At 38.7% G+C, this 18,603-nt stretch overlaps 2 protein-coding genes across 5 annotated transcripts in view; one reads left to right on the top strand and one right to left on the bottom strand.

Moving 5' to 3' along the window:
* LOC114248067 (prominin-like protein) overlaps positions 1-4,773 on the top strand; it is a 62,055-nt gene extending 57,282 nt beyond the window's left edge. For all 4 annotated transcript variants that reach the window (XM_089734196.1, XM_089734195.1, XM_089734199.1 and 1 more), the window contains one exon: positions 556-4,773. Coding sequence is in view for 1 of the 4 variants with exons in the window: in XM_089734199.1 (XP_089590325.1) it covers positions 556-568 (13 nt within the window). In the remaining 3 variants the exon portion in view is untranslated. The remainder of the gene's footprint in view (positions 1-555) is intronic.
* A 1,075-nt stretch (positions 4,774-5,848) lies between these two features.
* Positions 5,849-18,603, bottom strand: part of LOC114248052 (sodium-independent sulfate anion transporter) — a 30,344-nt gene continuing 17,589 nt past the window's right edge. The window contains exons 3-13 of the mRNA XM_028181171.2: positions 16,886-17,152; positions 14,545-14,672; positions 13,059-13,151; positions 12,548-12,728; positions 12,096-12,260; positions 11,462-11,649; positions 10,989-11,103; positions 10,279-10,424; positions 7,538-7,696; positions 6,777-6,979; positions 5,849-5,997 (exon numbers count right to left, since the gene is read on the bottom strand). Coding sequence (XP_028036972.2) covers positions 6,794-6,979; positions 7,538-7,696; positions 10,279-10,424; positions 10,989-11,103; positions 11,462-11,649; positions 12,096-12,260; positions 12,548-12,728; positions 13,059-13,151; positions 14,545-14,672; positions 16,886-17,152 — 1,628 coding nt within the window. The 3' untranslated portion in view covers positions 5,849-5,997; positions 6,777-6,793. The remainder of the gene's footprint in view (positions 5,998-6,776; positions 6,980-7,537; positions 7,697-10,278; positions 10,425-10,988; positions 11,104-11,461; positions 11,650-12,095; positions 12,261-12,547; positions 12,729-13,058; positions 13,152-14,544; positions 14,673-16,885; positions 17,153-18,603) is intronic.

The raw sequence follows: 18,603 nt of genomic DNA, 5'->3' as shown, positions 1-18,603 counted from the left end.
CGCTATAGTGGTTTTTAAGTAGGTGATAAAATGGGGGCGCTAAAAAATAATTTATTCTCAAAGTAGGCAGTAGACAAAATAAGTTTGGGTACCCCTGGTCTAAATGCGATGTAATGCAATATGAAGTGTGGTGGAGCAGTCAGGCCCTTTGGAAGCGCCTGAACGTCCAGCTTGAACTGACAAACCAAGGCTTAATGTAACGTTAGCAGTTGGTTTTATAACAGCGGTAAGTGTGTGTTGACTGGGAGGGATGTGTTCGTGCGCTAATATATTTTTCTCTTTTTTTTACCGTATTTCATCGTAGTTACTGCGATTACAATCAATTTTAAGAATTGGAAATAATGTATTCCACAAACGCTCTCAACTTGAAGCACAAGAAGCTTGTTGTGGCCTAAAGTACAGTTTTGAAAACATTAACATTAGGTTAGGTCAGATGAGAATATAAACACAATTTTATATTTAAGAAATGCAGCCACATTGAGTACTCATTTAGGGGTCACGTAAGACAAAGATTAAAGAAGATATTAATGTCAGTCATGTTGTTTGTTGTTCCAGCGATAGACAGTAAAATGGCGCTCACGGAGTTGGACGAGGAGCTACTCAAATACTAACACGGACCTCACATGCACGCCCCCCTCCCAATGCCCCCGGGGGGTCCGGCTCCGCGCGGGTCCCTCTACCTTGTTGGTGCTCGTAGCATGCATTACTCTTCAGTAAAATAGTGAAGTCCACTTATAGTGTGGATGGCTCATCAAATATAATATCACCGACGACTGGTTGATACCAAACCGATAAATCTGTAATCCAGAAATATAAGTCATGACTCGTTATAGAACTACTAGTACTAGGTTAAGCTGAACTCTATTGTATTGTAAACGAAGAGTTTAATGTATAAGATTCTGATGGTACGTGATAAGGTCTAATATCGTGTGAACGCTCAGCACAGGTGAGAGATGACGGCGCGTTGTGCGGCCGCGTCCCGGATCGGATAGAGACGGCTCGTGTTGTCTCTGTCCGATCCCGGGGCGTGCATAAGATTTCCCTGAAATTAATTTTATGTAATATTTGATCCTAAAGTAATCAGAAGCTCAACATTATACACGTGAAATTAACGGTATATACGAACGACTCTTTACTAATAGTCGTCATAGAAACAAACATATATAGGTAATGACGAAGTAGTCTTTATTGTGTACAAAATAAAGTTCATTTTTGAACGTTTTTTTAGATACTTGTATGTATTATAAATGTGAGCGATAAGGTATGACTGGTGCCAGTCTGCGGGGGTCCGGGGCCTCTGTGCGGGCGGCCTCGGCTCGTGTCGTGTGCATCTAGCTAAACAATTATTAATTAGTGTAGCGATCTGTAATTACAATTAATTGTTAGCTCCTTGTGTCGATAAAATATATCACAAAAACTGCCATATTGAATTTTATAGGTTAATGTTTGTTCGTTCTATTTGGGAGATTTGGGAGTTGCGTAGGGGCGGGAGCTATTTGCACCAGCGAGACTAACTGTAATGAACTGTCGTCGCATTTACTCTAAAATTAATAGCTAAAATAAATTATATTAAAAACAGATATGAAAAGTTTCAGAAGGTATTGTTGATATTTTTAAATTTAAAAGCTTAGATAACGCGAGACCTTTTGATTATTTCAAAAATAAAAATAACAATCTAGATGTTACATTTTAGTTACAGTATTGAAATAATATATAACTTGATGGACTCACAGAAATTATTTTGAACCCTTACTGAAATGATGCACATAGAAATAATTATAGTATGCAATTGTAAGATGCAATTCCATGATTCCTGTATAGACTATATATAATAACCGGCAAACTTCTTGAGCATTTGTCGACGTAGTGGGGGTAAGTTTGCGCATGGTACACTCACGTGCAAAAACATTACTTACTCTGCGTCATAATGCTATTAAATTATTAAAATCAACATATGTATTTATTTATATATTTATTAGAACATCAACAAAACATATAGGTTAATAATTGTAATAATTTAATCTTGGGGTAAAATAGATATTCCTTCTATTAAGTCAAAACTAGAGCTGTTGCCAGGTCTTGGTTCAGTTGAAGCGAAGCTGGTATTTGTAATTTTTTTTTCGTTATCATAATCTTGACCATCATCATCATCACTGTTTTCATCACCCGAGTCGCTATCATCGTGATGAGTCGACATAGGGCTCATCGGCGTAGTTTACAACTCGGTCGATTCGGTCTTCTTTTTTGTCTATAATTAATTATTTTTTGAAGATATTCGATTCGTAGTAATCGAATGTTACTTTTTTCATTTACCAGCTTCCGATTATTTTCTGTTCTTTTTTCCATCTGAAGCCTAGCTCTTTCATAATCCGTCGTAAGCTTAATTCCGAGCCATTAAAATTTATATCTTCTTTAAATTTTTCGAAGCCTTTCTACGGTATGGAGTTTCGCTGCTTGTTATGTAGTTATTATGATTACATCTTTTTATTACAGATTGAACGAAACTATCCATTCCGGTAACTTTCTTCTTCCCTGATCTTTTCTTACCCGGAGTCCGAAACACGGCGAGCAAGCCAGAGCCTTTAGCTTCGTTAATAATGCACCTAACAGTACTCACTGATGTTTTTGTTGCTTCCGAAGTCTGTTTTAATTTTTCCATATCATTCTTCCCATGTTTTATAAAGAAGCAATATACGTCGTACACAAATTTTCTACCCTTTCTTTTAAGTACTACACCAGTTTGTCACGGCATAGTGTATGTTTTATAAAAAATCAACAAACACTCAACAAATAGCAATGGCAACAAAGTCCACAAGCAATTATAACAAATAACTTAACGATTAATAACGATAGACTTTCCACTGTACGCAAGCGTACTTTTGGGAGCAAGCGGAATGAGGGCGCAGTGCGGGACGCAGGGTTCGACTGATCTACCAATAACGCGCTCGATACGATTTCCCCTGCCGTCGCGCCTCACCCTCACCACCAAAGTGATCTAAAATTCGGTTCTGCGCAGTCAAGGTCATTTGCTCACGAAGTTTGCCGATTACTATATTAATAATTTGTTCGTTGTCAGTGCGCCGTTTATTCTCCGCACAAGACGATCTAAACGTATGAGATTCGGTATTATAGTTTCAATTGTATACTAGTATTTAATTAAATAATCTTAAACTAGATCTCTATGTCGTTGTGTCATCTCGCTCTGGCTGGCTGCACACACGTCAGGTGCGAGCGAGATGCAAACGTTTCTATCCATTTAACTTGTGTAGTTATTAAATTTACTTAGCTTACTAAATAAAAGACAAATTAGATCAGCAAGGGAGTCGCGCGGACGAGGCTCGGGGCGCGCGACGTCCGCGCAGCTAACGCCAAACGAATGTAACCCTTATTGTAAGTTAGATTAATACTTATATTCCTACTCTCGCCAATACTGCCGCAGAGCTCTGTCGCTCTAGAATTAGACGAATGTAGACCATGTTGCTGTAGCCTTAAGGCTTAGAATGTAATTATATTGTTCTGTTCGACAAGATGTATGTTTATTGAATAATATATAATGTAGTCTAAAATGACGTTCTAGCCGACTCGTACGTGGCGGAGTGGGTGCGGCGGCGGGGACGTCGTGTGCTTAGTGGAAGTGTCATATCGCGTTAGTGTAAGGCCTCCGGTTCGTGTATGTAATGCCAAAATTGATTGTTGTCCGTGTGTTCAACATGCGTTTGACGTTGACCCGTGTCGATGTGCGTAATGGAAGTCCTGTAAACAAATATTGAAGGATGTCCGGTGACGTCAGCGCGCGCAGGGCTGTCGCGTGGTAGTTGATGGTCGCAATAGGCGGCGAATGCTAATGTCACTGACGATGACTGACTTTATTAATAATATTAATAATAATCAATGTATTTAAACGTATGTAATCTTCTCCATAAAAGAGAACGCACACTGCGTTTGAGCTCACTTTTAATTAGAATTTATTCTACGGTATAATTAATTATATTCCCTTAAAATAAATATATTATATTGAACGTATTGAATTTAGTTTTCGTTCTAACGCTGCTCAATCATCTGTTATTATGAAACGCGGTGCTCGTAATTTGATATCAATTGCTCTCGACTTAAAGTTGGTTTTAAACTACGACTGTGTTTTGACTAAACGAACCCTTGTACCGTCGCGGCGGAGGCCGCGCGGACCCGCGCTACTAACCCTCCAGTGCTGGGAGCCGCGGGGCCGCCTGTCTCGTCTATTCCGGACGTTTCATTTTAAATCTCCTCAAATAAAATTCAATATTCTCATATTGACGAAGCTCAAAAGAGTCACAGGTGGAGGTGCAGCCGCTAACAGCGGATTAAAGCGATTTTTTTTACTTTAACTTGAATACGACATTCGTTCGCTACTAAAGTAAGAAGATCACCAATTTTTTTTCTGATGAACTACGTCTGTTCATTGATATTGCAACTGAGCGTAAAGCCGCTTTCAGACTACGCTAGCATATAGTATATAGCACAACAATATCGCACACCATATATTGTTATAGAAACGTTCACACTGTACTATACTATAATATATTATTGGCTAAGTATACGCTACTATACTATATGGCACTATAGTATAGCGTAGTCTGAAAGCAGCTTAACTTGAACGAATGATCGTTTAAAGTTCTGTTGTCAAACCAAAGCGATATGTTGCTGCCCGCGGGCGCCTTATAACGTCTGATGGCTGCGGCGGGAATGTGACCTTGTATAATGTGCATTCTAATATAATTACATTTATGGAGTTTCCATTTTTGTTTTATTTCTGTGTTTCTACTCTTATACAGGGTGTCCCTTATAGGGTAAATCAAGTCTAAAACTAGATAGTGTATTACTAGAATAATCGGTACAATGAAAATGTAATATCCACAAAACAACAATGCGTCAGGCTTAATCGAGCGGGCTGGACGAACCCAAAAAGATACATGTGATGTCAGCTTAGTGAAATACACATACACTCCGCCGACGCCGTTAATTCGCTCTCACTGGGTCGGCTTGTCAAATAACTTCTTTTGTCCTTGTAATTGAATTGATAGTGAAATTTAACAATAATTTTTGTACATAATACATTTGAAATTTGTAGAAGTTATTTGAGCCTTATGCGCCTAGTAATAAGGCTGCGTTGTTTGATCGTATTCATTACATGAAATGAGTTGAACAAAATGAAATGGGTTAGCTGAACGGTAGTTAATGGTACCTCTGTTGTATAAATTCAGGACTGTCATAGAAGAGTTGTAATAATTAATAAATTAATGTTTAGTAAGTAACTACTAATTATGATTCATATTTTAACGTGATCTATGTTTGTTGATACTATAGACATATTTCGGCTTAATATACCCTTTGTGGCACACCCTGTACGTTTAAAATAAAATTATGTTTGTTGGTTCAACAACGGCTCGACACTTCTGTGTCACGTACTTAGTGCGAGTTTTTCAACGTTCTCGATTGCGTAAAAGTGAACTCTAATTTGACCACACTGAGGTGCTTTTCGATTCACAAATTTCTAATTACAATACCTAATGAAAATGAGAAACACAAAAAGACCAATTTTAAATGTCGGTAAGAAAATCTGTATTTTCATTTTACAAGGATAAGGAATGGTCTTCAGTGTTACCCTGTATGAAATTTTACAAGATGATAGGTAAAATGTAACTAAAGATTTTCATAAAAAATAGTGTTTTAAGAAGATATTCGAATTAATTATGAGAATTCTTTGAAAATAATCATTGATATGAACAACTGCAAGTGGTAATTATTACATGCTCTATTAACCACAGTATTCGTTATAACAAAATTTTAATGGCAAATAATAAGAAGCTAATTGGTAACCAATACATTTATTCACAAAACTATTTGAAAGATTTCCAATAACACACTACAGCTACATAGTTATACTCGTTATATACACAATGACACGTTACAATACTGCGCGTCGCGTCGAGATCGTGTGGAGCTGCACTAACAGTGGTTCTGGAAACAACAAGAACCTATCATTCAGTCACCAGTTCGCAGGAAATTATAGTATTCGCATGAAAGTGTGAAATTAATAAACTTAGTCTCAAGATTATGGCATATTGACAGGTGGTAGGACGCTTTGTGAGTCCGCGCGGGTAGGTACCACCACCCTGCCTATTTCTGTCGTGAAGCAATAATGCGTTTCGGTTTGAAGGATGGGACAGCTGTTGTACTGGAAAACTCAAATTGGGTGACAGTATTTATGTTGTTGATGTCTATAGGCGCCGATAACCACTTAACACCAGGTGGACTGTGAGTTCACCAAACCATCTGAGCAGTAAAAAATAAAAACTTAAAAAACATCCAAGAGAAGGAAAAGGTTCCATAGGTTCCAAAGGTTCATATCTATTACAGAGTTTTAAAACATTACATTACGCTTTCGCTTAGTTTACAATATTGAGATAGCTAGCTCCTCCGGAACACCCTCTAGCTGCTAGGTGTGTTTAGTATCTAAGTGTGTTGCTATAAAACAACACATCGACACTCGCCGAGATGCCTAGCCGTGCCTAGATGAGCCGAGGTGAAGACTTAGATTAAAGAAATATTTATGTATTCATTCATTCAATACCTAAGAGCTAGGAATTTCAAGAGATGAACACAAGAAAACCCAGACCTTAATTAAGAAATAATAATAAAGATCTTAACTTGAATTGAGAATTGACCGGACCCGTGGTATCTATCTGGCTAGAATCTAAAAGTGATAGTTGACTGAAGTAGTAATTCTATTGTAATACCGCAATGTAGATATAAGCTATGAGTTGGTGAGGCTCTGCTGCGTGGCTTGCACGAGCAGCAGGTCCAGCTGAGTGGCGGAGGAGCACACCAGCAGTCTCCGGGGCCGCACGCCCTGCAGCACGCTGCCCAGCGACGGAGACACGTTGTAGAAGATCAGCGTTTGCCCACGAGACTCGAAATCTTCTATTAACGCCTTGATACCCTGGCAACGAAATGTGAACCCTTAGTGCCGAGCTCAGGGTCCGTAGAACCTATGGACGTGCGGCTTGAGGAAAACGTCCCCTAAGCTGAAACTAGTTCAACTGAGAAACCTTAATGGTTTGATAAGCTAACCTTATGTAGTCCTTCAATGTTTATACGCTTTTATTAGCTTGAGACGTATGTATGTTTGTAACGGAATCTTTGAACATGATTTTGACCCTCTTCAAAACGTCGGATACCCCACCAGCACCCCACGCTTTTTTTACAATAAAATCATTTTTTCTTACACTATTTTTAATTCAAATTTATTAAAATTTATTTTCTATTTATTTGGTCGGATTTTCTATAAAAGCGTATTTTGTTAGTTTTTTAAAACTATTATTTATTTTTACTTTAAATTTGTGCCAACTCCTTTGAATGATACGAGAATGTTTGATGTGCACGTCTGCTGACTTGTATAGAGTAAGAAACATGAAATAGCCCGATAGCAATTTCTTTATATTTACCGGCCAAGAATCAAGTATCAGTAGAAGACAGTGAGGGCGGGCGCGGTACGTACCTCTGCGGCGGTGAAGTCTGCCGCCCTGACGTGCGTGGCGTCCACCACGAGCGGCAGGCGCGGCGCCGCCTTGTGCAACGCGCGCCGCACGAACTCCGCCGCCGGGAACGACAGCGCGCTGCCCACCGCCGCCACCACGTGCTCCACGCCGCTCGCAGACTGCACATTCACACAGACATACACTAACCAGCCTCGAAGACAATACAGTATCCACAACTACCGCCACTTCGTCCTTGAGATGAAACTCAAATTCAAAATTCAAAATCATTTATTTCAACTTAGATGTCAGCATAACACACTTGTTGAATGTCAAAATATAAATAACAATGTTAACTCTACCACCGGTTCCAAAAAAAGCCACAGTCCTGAGAAGAACCGGCGAAACAAACTCAGCGGGCTTTTTTTTATTTTTTCTCAAATATTGAATGAATTCAGAAATAATGAATTTAGAATATCAATTTATGCAGTATGTAAACGAGGTGTTTCCTACCTAACCTGATTGCCTTGAGAGGCTATTTCAGCGTAACCTTAACTAGTAGGTGAGCTCACGGGGCTCAAACCGGAGTGATGTTAACCACTGAAGTAGGAAACCTATGGAAATGAAACGTCAACAAAAAATTCGTGCCACTGTGACGTCATCTGGCCACAAAACATGGCGGTTTTAGTGCTGCCCAAAAGATTTTAATGTTAGTAGGTTTTATCGATAAACGTTCTTGGCTCATTTTATTTTAAATATTGTTGAGTGAATGTATTTGTAGAATTTATACTATAATAGGAAGTAAGTATATTGTTATGTGCAAAGATGATGTGATTTAGATATTATGTGAAATCTAAGACGAGTTCGTGCTTCAAATTTGCCAAGTAAACGATATGCCGATTTTTAAAATTTGCTACACTGATTTTATAAAGTTGTCGTTTGCCGCAAAACATAAAGATATGGCGTAGTACAGTGCCATCTGCCCATTTCTAGCATGCTGAATGTTATCGTATTTTGAGTACGTGTTTTTCTTAGACTATTACTATCTATTTTAATTGTTTTGCTGACTCCCTAACACACTATCGCAGCGCACCTCAAGGAAGGTACGCCGCACCATTTGAATCACTCTCACTCACTTGAGAGAGACTCAAATTTTAAACTTATCAAGGGACCGCCTGATAAAAAAACACCTACAGAACATTTATTCGTTAATAAAATTACAAACGTCATTCCTTGTGACTTCCTCTCTAAAATCACTTAATTATTAAATATTTAACGAGTTGACAATAGTGTTTTACTCACTGCGGAATAAAAGTATTTTATTTAAATAGTTCCGAATAGATTTAGTCGGTAGCCTTTTTCCTGAAATATCTAAGCAGAATGTCTAAATATGTTTTGATGACATATTTTAAAGAGATATTTATTATTAGTGTCATGATCAATAGATTCCGACCGAAAAATGATGTCCGATTTTTCGGATGAGGGCTCCATAATGAATTTAAATATATATAGATAATAGTTTTGGGGCATCGACTTTCTTGAGATCCTATAAAATATGTTTTAATTATTATTTTTGTATGTTTTAAGCATGATAAAATAAGAAATTTTATATAAGCAATCATATTAAATCGATATCAAAGTCAATAAATAATGTACAACCCAAAACAGACGGCCGAACTGACGTGACAATGACATTTGGCGCGCTAAACATGGCGGATTTTCGGCCTCATTAGACGGAGATGGAGACATTTATGTATATTCATGTTTCATTTTATGTACGCACTGAAATACTGTTATATTGTTTTCCTGCGAGTTAAAGTGCTGAGTAAGAACGAGATAGATATATGTTTATGTATGTGCCTTCAAAATGGGTGCTATTTATATAAGCAATTGTACGTATAGAACAATATGTCGTGTCCCTACTATATAGGTCTATGATGTTAACACTGACCCTAGCAAGAGCAGTGCTTCGCAGAATCTACCACCGGATCGGAAACGCGACCCACTGAGAAGATCCGGCGAGAAACTCAGTGGGCTGTGTCTATGGGTTAGAAAACGAGGGTAAATTAAACCAATACCTAGGGGCCGAGGGAAGTCAACTCCACGCTACAACAATAGTCGAACAAATACACGGCTCTGCACTAGTTAATATAATAATATTATGCACAAGTTGCGATGTCCTTATATAACTTAAGGCCAAAGTAGAAAGTAATTTTACTGTTGTCCACCACATATCGACGGTCCTACTATGCGACGTTTAGATGCTGATACAGATGAAAGATAATTATTGGATTTCGCGCCACGATAATCCGCTTTCGTACAAGACCATCAATGTGAACGAATTTTTGACCAAAAATTCGACAAATATCATCGAACAACCACGTTATTTATCAGATATTATTCCAGCTGACTTCTTTATTTTTCCTAAATTCAAATTACCAGTTAGTGGCACCCGTTTTCATATGAGAACTCAATTCCGGAAAATGCTTTTGAACATTGTTTTGATGATTTGTTTGTCCGTTGTCGTTGGCGAAACTTATCGTTTCTGAAGGAGCATACTTTGAAGTGATAACAATTTTTAGATGAATAACTAACATGTTGATCTTTCCCTGGTTCTTTCTTAACAGAATACAGACATATCTCGGTAACAACGTCGTACTACATAATTGATTTTATAAATGAGTAATGAGTGTCATTTGCAAACACAATAAGTATAGTATTAACTACAGCTAACAGTTTAACGCAAGTTATTGAATGCACTCACGGTGGCCCGCGTGACCTTGACGGAGGGTCTCGCGGAGGCATACAGCAGGAACAGCAAGTTAACGCCGATGCCTATGACGATGCCAAGCTCCAGTCGCAGCATGAGACAAGAGCCGAACGTCACCACCGCGGGGATTATATCGATTTCTGAAACAATAATAAAGTTTACGACGCTGTGGAAAGCGTGTGAGAACTACAAAAAATATATAAATACTTTGTTCAAGCTCAACATTCAATATATCGTGTTCCCCTAGGGTGTTGGTGTTGAAGAGGCTGTTTTGGCGACAATTTCACACTTTTTTTGTTTTTCCTACCTAAGCTTAGAGGACTATGCCAACGTCACCGTACGAGTAGGTGATCTCACGGGGCTCTAATCAGAGGAAGATGCTAACACTAGCCCAAGCAAAAGTAGTGCTTCGCATAATTTACCACCGGATCGGTAATGACCCAATGAGAAGATCCGGCGAGACACTCAGTGGGCTTGATTTCCCACATTTTTAACATATAGGAGCTATTAGATCTAGTTCGATTCATGAGCTGATTCCACCGTGTGAACGCCGCGGGCTTGAGGTTGAAGGTTCAATTGAACTGCAATAATGATTGTCTTACTTATTTGAAGATTGTGTTATAGCACGAGTAGCGCTATGTCCGGTTTTAAATGGTAATACTCACGGAAATGGTCAAGGCAAATGTAAAGAAAAAGTGACTTACTTTTCGTCCTCCATATAGGTTTGAACACGTGCAGTTCCATCATGAAGACCACAGCAGCAATGATGACGGCAGCCAATGACGCTTTCGGAATGTAGTAGAAATACGGCGTGAAATACTATAGAGGAATGATAAATGGCGTAATTAGTGCTTTGAAATCTACTAAGACCTATTAGACGAGAAATTTGTGCAGCAAAGAACGACTTTATGGTGAGTTGGTCATGATGATCCCGCCCGATGATTGCATCTCGGCACAAACAGACAGGAAGGTAACTTTCAAAATCAACAGCGCTTGTTATCTAGGATATCGGTGGAGAATTAAAGTTGAGAGTCGAGGTGTAGAGCTTTTTTTTATTGCCCTTGTAGGCAGACGAGCATACGGCCCAACTGATGGTGAGTGGTTACCTTCGCCCATGGACTTCAGCAATGCCAGGGGCAGAGCCAAGCCGCTGCCTACCAAACTGGGAATGTGTTACCTGTAGCGCGAGCAGCACCAGCGCGCCGGCCCAGAGCCCCGAGGCGGTGGTGGCGACCCCGGAGGCATGGTTGACGGCGCCGCGGGACAGCGCCCCCGACACCGGCATGCTGTCCACCAGCGCCGACACCATGTTGCATACGCCCAGAGCCAGCATCTCTTGCGTCGCGTCCACGTACTTACCCTCCGCTGTTCGCAGATACAATATGACGTTGATGAATTCCTCTAGGCTACTTACTCTACGACACTCATAGTGAATGATATTCAACAAGGATGAAGATCGTTCAAATCACACTGAGATTCCAAATATTGATGTTCGCAATTTTGTACATATGCAAACTTATCTTGTTATTGGCGCTACTCAGGTGTCAGCATTTCCCTATTCTATGATGGAGTTTTTTAACACAGTCCACCTGATCTTATGTGGGTACATATTACAGTGTGAATGTGCCGCCTACCTTGAGGCTTGAGTTCAAAAATGGTTTGTGATATTTTGTTCGAATCTCATGGACAAAAAAAACCTTTAAAGATTTCAGATTTTTCATTAAACTACGATAATTTTACAACCTATATAAACACCAAAATATTCGAATCCTGAATAAAATATAAATAATGCTTAATCAAATAATACTTACAAAAAACTTTAGCCAAAGCTATATTCTCTAAAATAGAGAGGAGTGGAACCACGAATATCGCTGATCCGAGGGTGGACGCCATCTCCACAAACGTGTACGTGTGGTTACCAACTGTAGCGGAGAATGGTGGGGGGGAGATCTGTGGTAGCCCCGCCTTTACTTCACCTGGAATATTATTCAATTAACTTGTCATAGTGCGGCTACCGAAGATTATAGTTGGTATTTTATTGGAACAAATACGATCAAGACAATTCGCAGAACAGTGCCACCCGCCCTGCCACCACCCTGTATATTTACACTTTCGGACCTCATCATCTTAGGAATTAATTCGAGCACATTTAGCAAGATAAGAAAATTGTCACAAGCCCCGAATAACAGTGCCTATTTCGAGGGTGTGATTCCGGTCGTGATTACTGGTATCTATGTAGATGTAACTAAACCAATAAACGCACCAGTCAAAACGAAAGGTTGCAACTGCCTCGTGTCGAAGTAGTACGCCAATGATGCACAGGCCAGCACTACCAGGATGTTCCGCGTGGTGGACACGAGCCACAGTGTCTGCGAGGCGGCCTTACGCAGACGCCTGGTCTTGCCTGAACTCTCATCGACCTTCACGCTTATATCCTTGACTTTCTGAAATGACAAGTAAGAAATACAAATTACCCGACAAAAAGAAGTTTTAGATGTGCTTCTTTTAAATCCCTACCTGACACGTGCCCACAGAACCTATCCCATTTATTTAGAAAACTTTTGAATTGCTGGAGCTTCGGTTCATGGAATATTATCGACAAAATATCGATAAAGTTCTAATACTATGTCGAAATTTCACTAAAAGCTAAAAGCGACGGGTTTAGCTAGTTTTTTTCCAAAGATTAATCAATGAAAGGGTCAGACCAGTTCATGTCTGGTAAATAATTTAAGTTTAGCCCCTGAGCGTAGTCACTAGCTGTAGCAGACACTTACCCTCAACAGAAGCAGTACAACGATACAAGTTACACCGAGCACAGTGTCCCAGAGTCGAGTCTCACCGATGTGTTCGTATATCCCCGTCCACACCTGTAATATGATACAATCCCTTTGAGCACAGAAAATGAACAACGCGTCATGGGATCTTGTGCTGCGACCTTGTGACATCATACCACCTAGTTTATATCACCTAGTGACATTATACCAAGCCCTGATTTTTTGGCGATGTTTTAAGTGTAAAACTTTGTATCAAAATCGATCAAGCAATCATAAATTCAAAATAATTTATAGCGGTCTGTTGTGTCCCGTTCGTAAATGATTACGTCATTGTCTAAAACTTATCTCTTATCAACTGATATCTAGCAAAATTTCTTATTAGTTTCCACATTTCTTACAGGGATCACAACATCCCATATCATCTCAAAAGGTAATCGCAAAATATCATGCTGACCATCATCTTGTTTGTCGGTATTATTTTATTTTTTATTTTATTTATTAAAAGATCGTCCCCATGTTGTATTTTCTTATTTACTCTAAAATTGTGTAACCATGAATAAACAAAAAAAAAAACCATTAAGTAAAGTCCACCAATTCAAGAAACTTAAGTACATATTGACTATTAAATTACAAGGTCAATAGAAAGTTGAATACGGCGTCGGTTAGATTGTTATAGAAAAACTATTAAATTATTTGAACAAAAAGCTAATATTACGTGCGGCGTAAAAAAACATCGGTAGCCAGTGTTGCACAATTCGCTCTATAAAGCAATTTGATTTTGGAAAACAGTGCAACAGTTGCTAAAATGTCAATGACACGATCAAATGTCATGTCGTGTTCTGCGGACTACTGCTTCTCCTCTTCCTCCTCCTCAAGACCTTCCTTACTTCTACGGAATGTGCAGACGAAAGACTGGCGTCCATGACATGACGATTCTCAATTAATTCCACATTCAAAATATCACAAGTCACAAATATTTATGCTTGTGTATTTTGTGTTAAAGCGTTTGAAAACACATTGCGTTTAACAAAAGGTCGCATGGAAACTCAAACTTCCTACTTCTATAATAGGTAGCACACATTACATACTACTTTTTGGAATGTCAACCACGTTGTATATAGATTGAAAAGGACAAATATTTATTTTCTATGATATATTATGATTTAATACGTTCTATATGTATTTTTATGACTACCATTCTAGTCTATGTTATACTCAGTTTGTCACGGGTAGACTCGTGCTGCCTAAACTTTGTCATTTCACATTTCAACATGGTTCACATCGACGATTTGACAAATGTCATGTGATCAAGCAATCTGCTTGCTTCATGATGCACCGTTGAGTTTGGTTCATTTGCTCTTTACTTCCCTGCTCGAATCTCTTATTATCTAGTAACATATCTTCCATTAGAACTGAAGGTATATTTTTTAACAGCTCAGAACATGCAACATATCACAGCTTTCCATAATATTACTATCGTAAATACCTGAATAAACTTGCCACCAGGGAAGCTTAACCCGAGGATGTCTTTAACCTGAGTAGTAGCTATGATGATGGCAGCGGCAGATGTGAACCCAACGGAGACCGGACCGCTGATGAAGTCAATCAGAAAACCTAGAATGATGAGAACTAGAAAGATAGTAGATATAGATTATGAATGACCTTTTTATTTGACTGTGTGCAAACAGCATTATATCTGTGTAGTTTGACAAATTTAGTGTTATCAAAACAGCATTTTTAACTCGTATTGTGAGCCAATAGATTGTTGATAGACAGGAAACGGACTGGTTTAATGATGCACCTATCAGCCCAGGATTTCCTGTCACTAATTGTGGTACGTTCAGTTAATTGGATAAATACCCAGTCACGTTTGTAATTTTACAACTAGACGTTTGAGAGATATCATCTAACAACAACACGTGTAGGATACCCATCTGAGAACTAGTTGTTAATGAATACACTGTAGTATAATTGTTATCAGAATTTATAGTTTTCAAATAAGTTGCATTTCTGGACTAAGGTAAAGTCAACCAGCCTCTCTTGGAAAAGAGCGCCACTGATTTGGTTTATTCGACAGCTACTAAGTTGATGTCTGACTAATACAAATGACCTCAGGAAATATTTATCGTATGTTTTTTGCGTCGATCGATGAATGAGCTCATGGTCCACCGGGTGATACGTATTTACCGGAGTCCATAGATATCGAGACGTCAATGCTGAGACATACATTGAGACATGAGGTCCAAGTATTTATTGTATTGTACAAGAGCATTCCTCCTATTAAACTAAATCGAATGACCGCTTCGTGGTAGAAATACATTGGATAGAAAAATCTGCCTTAAATTATGATTTCGTTTATGATATCAATCGGAAGAGGTTGAGGTGCCGTTATTCTAGACCAGACCCACCCAGATGATAGTTCTGAATCCCTCCAACAAACTGATTCTTATCTCGAATCGAACCCGTATTAGGTGGTACAGTACCATAATTTAATGTTAGAATGTTTTGTGATTAGTTTGATAAGTTCAATACTCTAGACACCGGCTTGTACGTGTACCTACTGCCTACTACCGATCCCCAAGGTCTATGACTTCTTGCTTTTGTGGCCATCTGTTCCTTTACATTCACACTCGATAACATGTACGTCATGAAGAAGTGTATGAAGAAGTGTATAGAAATAGTTACTTTATGATTTAATAAATTCTATTACAGATAGTTCCCGCTAATGATTGATTGAGGCAGTGTATTTGTGATCAAACAAGGCCACCCTTAACAATGTTATTCTGTGTTATATGTTAGCCACTCATTATCAATTTATTAAACAATTTTCTGTTTGCACCAGACCGGGGACCCGTCTGCCTTCGAATACATTAAGGATGTGGCAACTGGCGCTGATCATAATGTCAATACCGCCATCGGTGTGGACAGACCGTCTGAGGATGGAATTACTGACGGACGACCTTAAATTGAAAACTTCACCTGTAGAAAAGCTGGTACTCGCCGGCAGAAATTAAACTCCTGCATATTCGCATCACTTGAGTACTTCGAGCGTCTCAATAGCCCACGACTAATTTAACCTCATATTTTTAAAGTTATTTATTTCTACGGAGGCTCTACATTTATAGTGACTAATGTGTGAAATTCATTGAATGTTATCAGTGAATAACACTTTAATTTGCAATTCAAATTACATTATGTTTTTGTATGGATATTCATGTTATATTCGCGAAAAATGCGAATTCTTTTCTTGTTGTTCTTATTGTTCTATTGTATAAGATATGTTACAGAGTGAACATTTTCGTAAATGGTTACTTAGGAATAGATAGATTAGGCTCTGAATTACACATAGTGTCTAAATTTTTATTAGGCTGTTATTCACTGTAAAAAAATGTTCGCCACGAACCTTAACGTCTTTAGTTCGGTAGATTAACCGACAGATCCATATATATAAACAAGTGAAGACCACCTCCAATTCTCTGAAGATCGAGGTCTGATTTGTTTTGTACAGCAGTCTCTCAGCCCTTTATATCTAAATTATATCTATATAAATACTTTAGCTTCAAATATCTCTGTGTAAAATGTGTAGATAAATAAAACGAAAAACCGGATATAGACGTCAATAAACAAGGGGGAATTTGGTAATTGTATCGTATCGGCTTTTGTTACTGAGTAAATTAGATGTTTATAAATAAATAAAATTAAGTTAATACGTTGCCCAAGCGCGCATCAACTTAACAGCGGTGGTAAAAATAAATCTTAGTTTCACTTAACAAAAGATCCTATAAAATAATATAAAAAAACAATATTATTTTGTCCTCTAAACTCACCTAATTGCAACATTCCCATGACCAGCTCCACGCACCCAGACAGAAAGGCCAGTAGAACAGCAAATTCTGGTCCCAGGCCGTGGAGATTTTCCCGCGTCAGTATAGCGGCGATAGCGGTGGGACCTATAGCCGAGTCCTTTACTGAACCGAAGATCGTGTAAACGAAGCAGGCCATAAATGAGGAGTAGAGTCCATACTGCGGCGGCAAGCCGGCCACTCCGGCATAAGCTATAGCCTGAGGTATGACCGTGAGACCCACCGTTATACCTGGGAAAGAAGTGTTAATACTGAAAAAATTAAACACCAATACCAAATTCACTTTATGTTCAACGACATAAGATTCGAAATTTATGCTTACAGCATTTTTAATTATAACTAGATGATGACCGTTGTGTGCCATCTTGTTGTGTCTTTAAAGCAATTAGTTGCTCTCAATTAAGAAAAATAGTATTATTATTCGCCAATAGATGTCGGGATGAGTCATAAAGTTGATTATCGATAAAGTTGATTATTGAAAACACGAATAAAACAACATTTTCTGAAAATAAATCGTAGCTAGATTGATTTATCGCCCCCGAAATCCTCTCTAAAGTAAATTTTATGAAAATCGTTTAAATGTATAAGATAAGATAATTTTTTACGTATTAAAGTGTGGCGTAATCATCACTTTTATGAGGAATTCATCATTGTTTTGAAAAATTATACATTGTCTAGGATCACTTATCGCATGATAGCTTACATCGTCATGCCTCTTAAATTACATTATAGAATGTCGAAACATTTCTTATGTCATTCATTCATTCAAGAGTATGGAGAATTGTATTTCGAAACCAGCAATGTTTTGATCGTGGAATCACGTTGTGTATGTATTGTGTACAAACTGTTCATTGTGTATTGATATGTAACGGGAAGCTACACAATGCACCGTCCTTTTGTGTTTAAGGATATTGTGTGAAACGATTTGCAGGTGTATTTATATCAATAGGTGTCTGGGTGTGTTAGTACCATGCATTACGTACCCTGAGTTTACCTCACATCAGGATGATTCAACGTGTAATTGATCGCCTTGTTAGTTCCTGAATAGTGTCTTAAGTATCATGAGTTCTGCAGTCTACGCCTAGTCAATATGTCTACTAATTATAATTAATATTCAAGGTCTAAGTGAAGTACGCCCGAGCTACCCTTGTCTTGTGTGTGTTACCGTTTTTTTAATTTTTTATTGCTTAGATTCGTGATCGAGCTGACAGCCCACCTGGAGTTTTTTTTTTTTTTTTTTTTATTGCCCTTGTAGGCAGACGAGCATACGGCCCACCTGATGGTGAGTGGTTACCGTCGCCCATGGACTTCAGCAATGCCAGGGGCAGAGCCAAGCCGCTGCCTACCGAACTTAAGTGGTTACCGGATCCCATAGACATCTACGACGTAAATACCGCCGCCCACCTTGAGATATGAATTCTAAAGTCTCAGTATAGTTACAACGGCTGTTCCACCCTTCAAACCGAAACGCATTACTGCTCCACGACAGAAATAGGCAGGGTGATGGTGCCTACCCATGCGGACTCTGAAGAGGTCCTACCACCAGTAAACCCGTCAACATAGTAATACATTCACGTTTAGCACGTGAATATATCTTGTTGTTTTTGAAGTTTTATTTGACACTTAGGGCCTGATGTAGACAGTTCTCAAGATTGGTGAAAGATTTGTTATAATATGCAAAG

This window comes from Bombyx mandarina, chromosome 17 (assembly GCF_030267445.1).
Source record: "Bombyx mandarina strain Sakado chromosome 17, ASM3026744v2".
In the NCBI taxonomy this organism is placed as follows: domain Eukaryota; kingdom Metazoa; phylum Arthropoda; class Insecta; order Lepidoptera; family Bombycidae; genus Bombyx; species Bombyx mandarina.
This window is presented reverse-complemented; position numbering and strand designations above follow the sequence as displayed.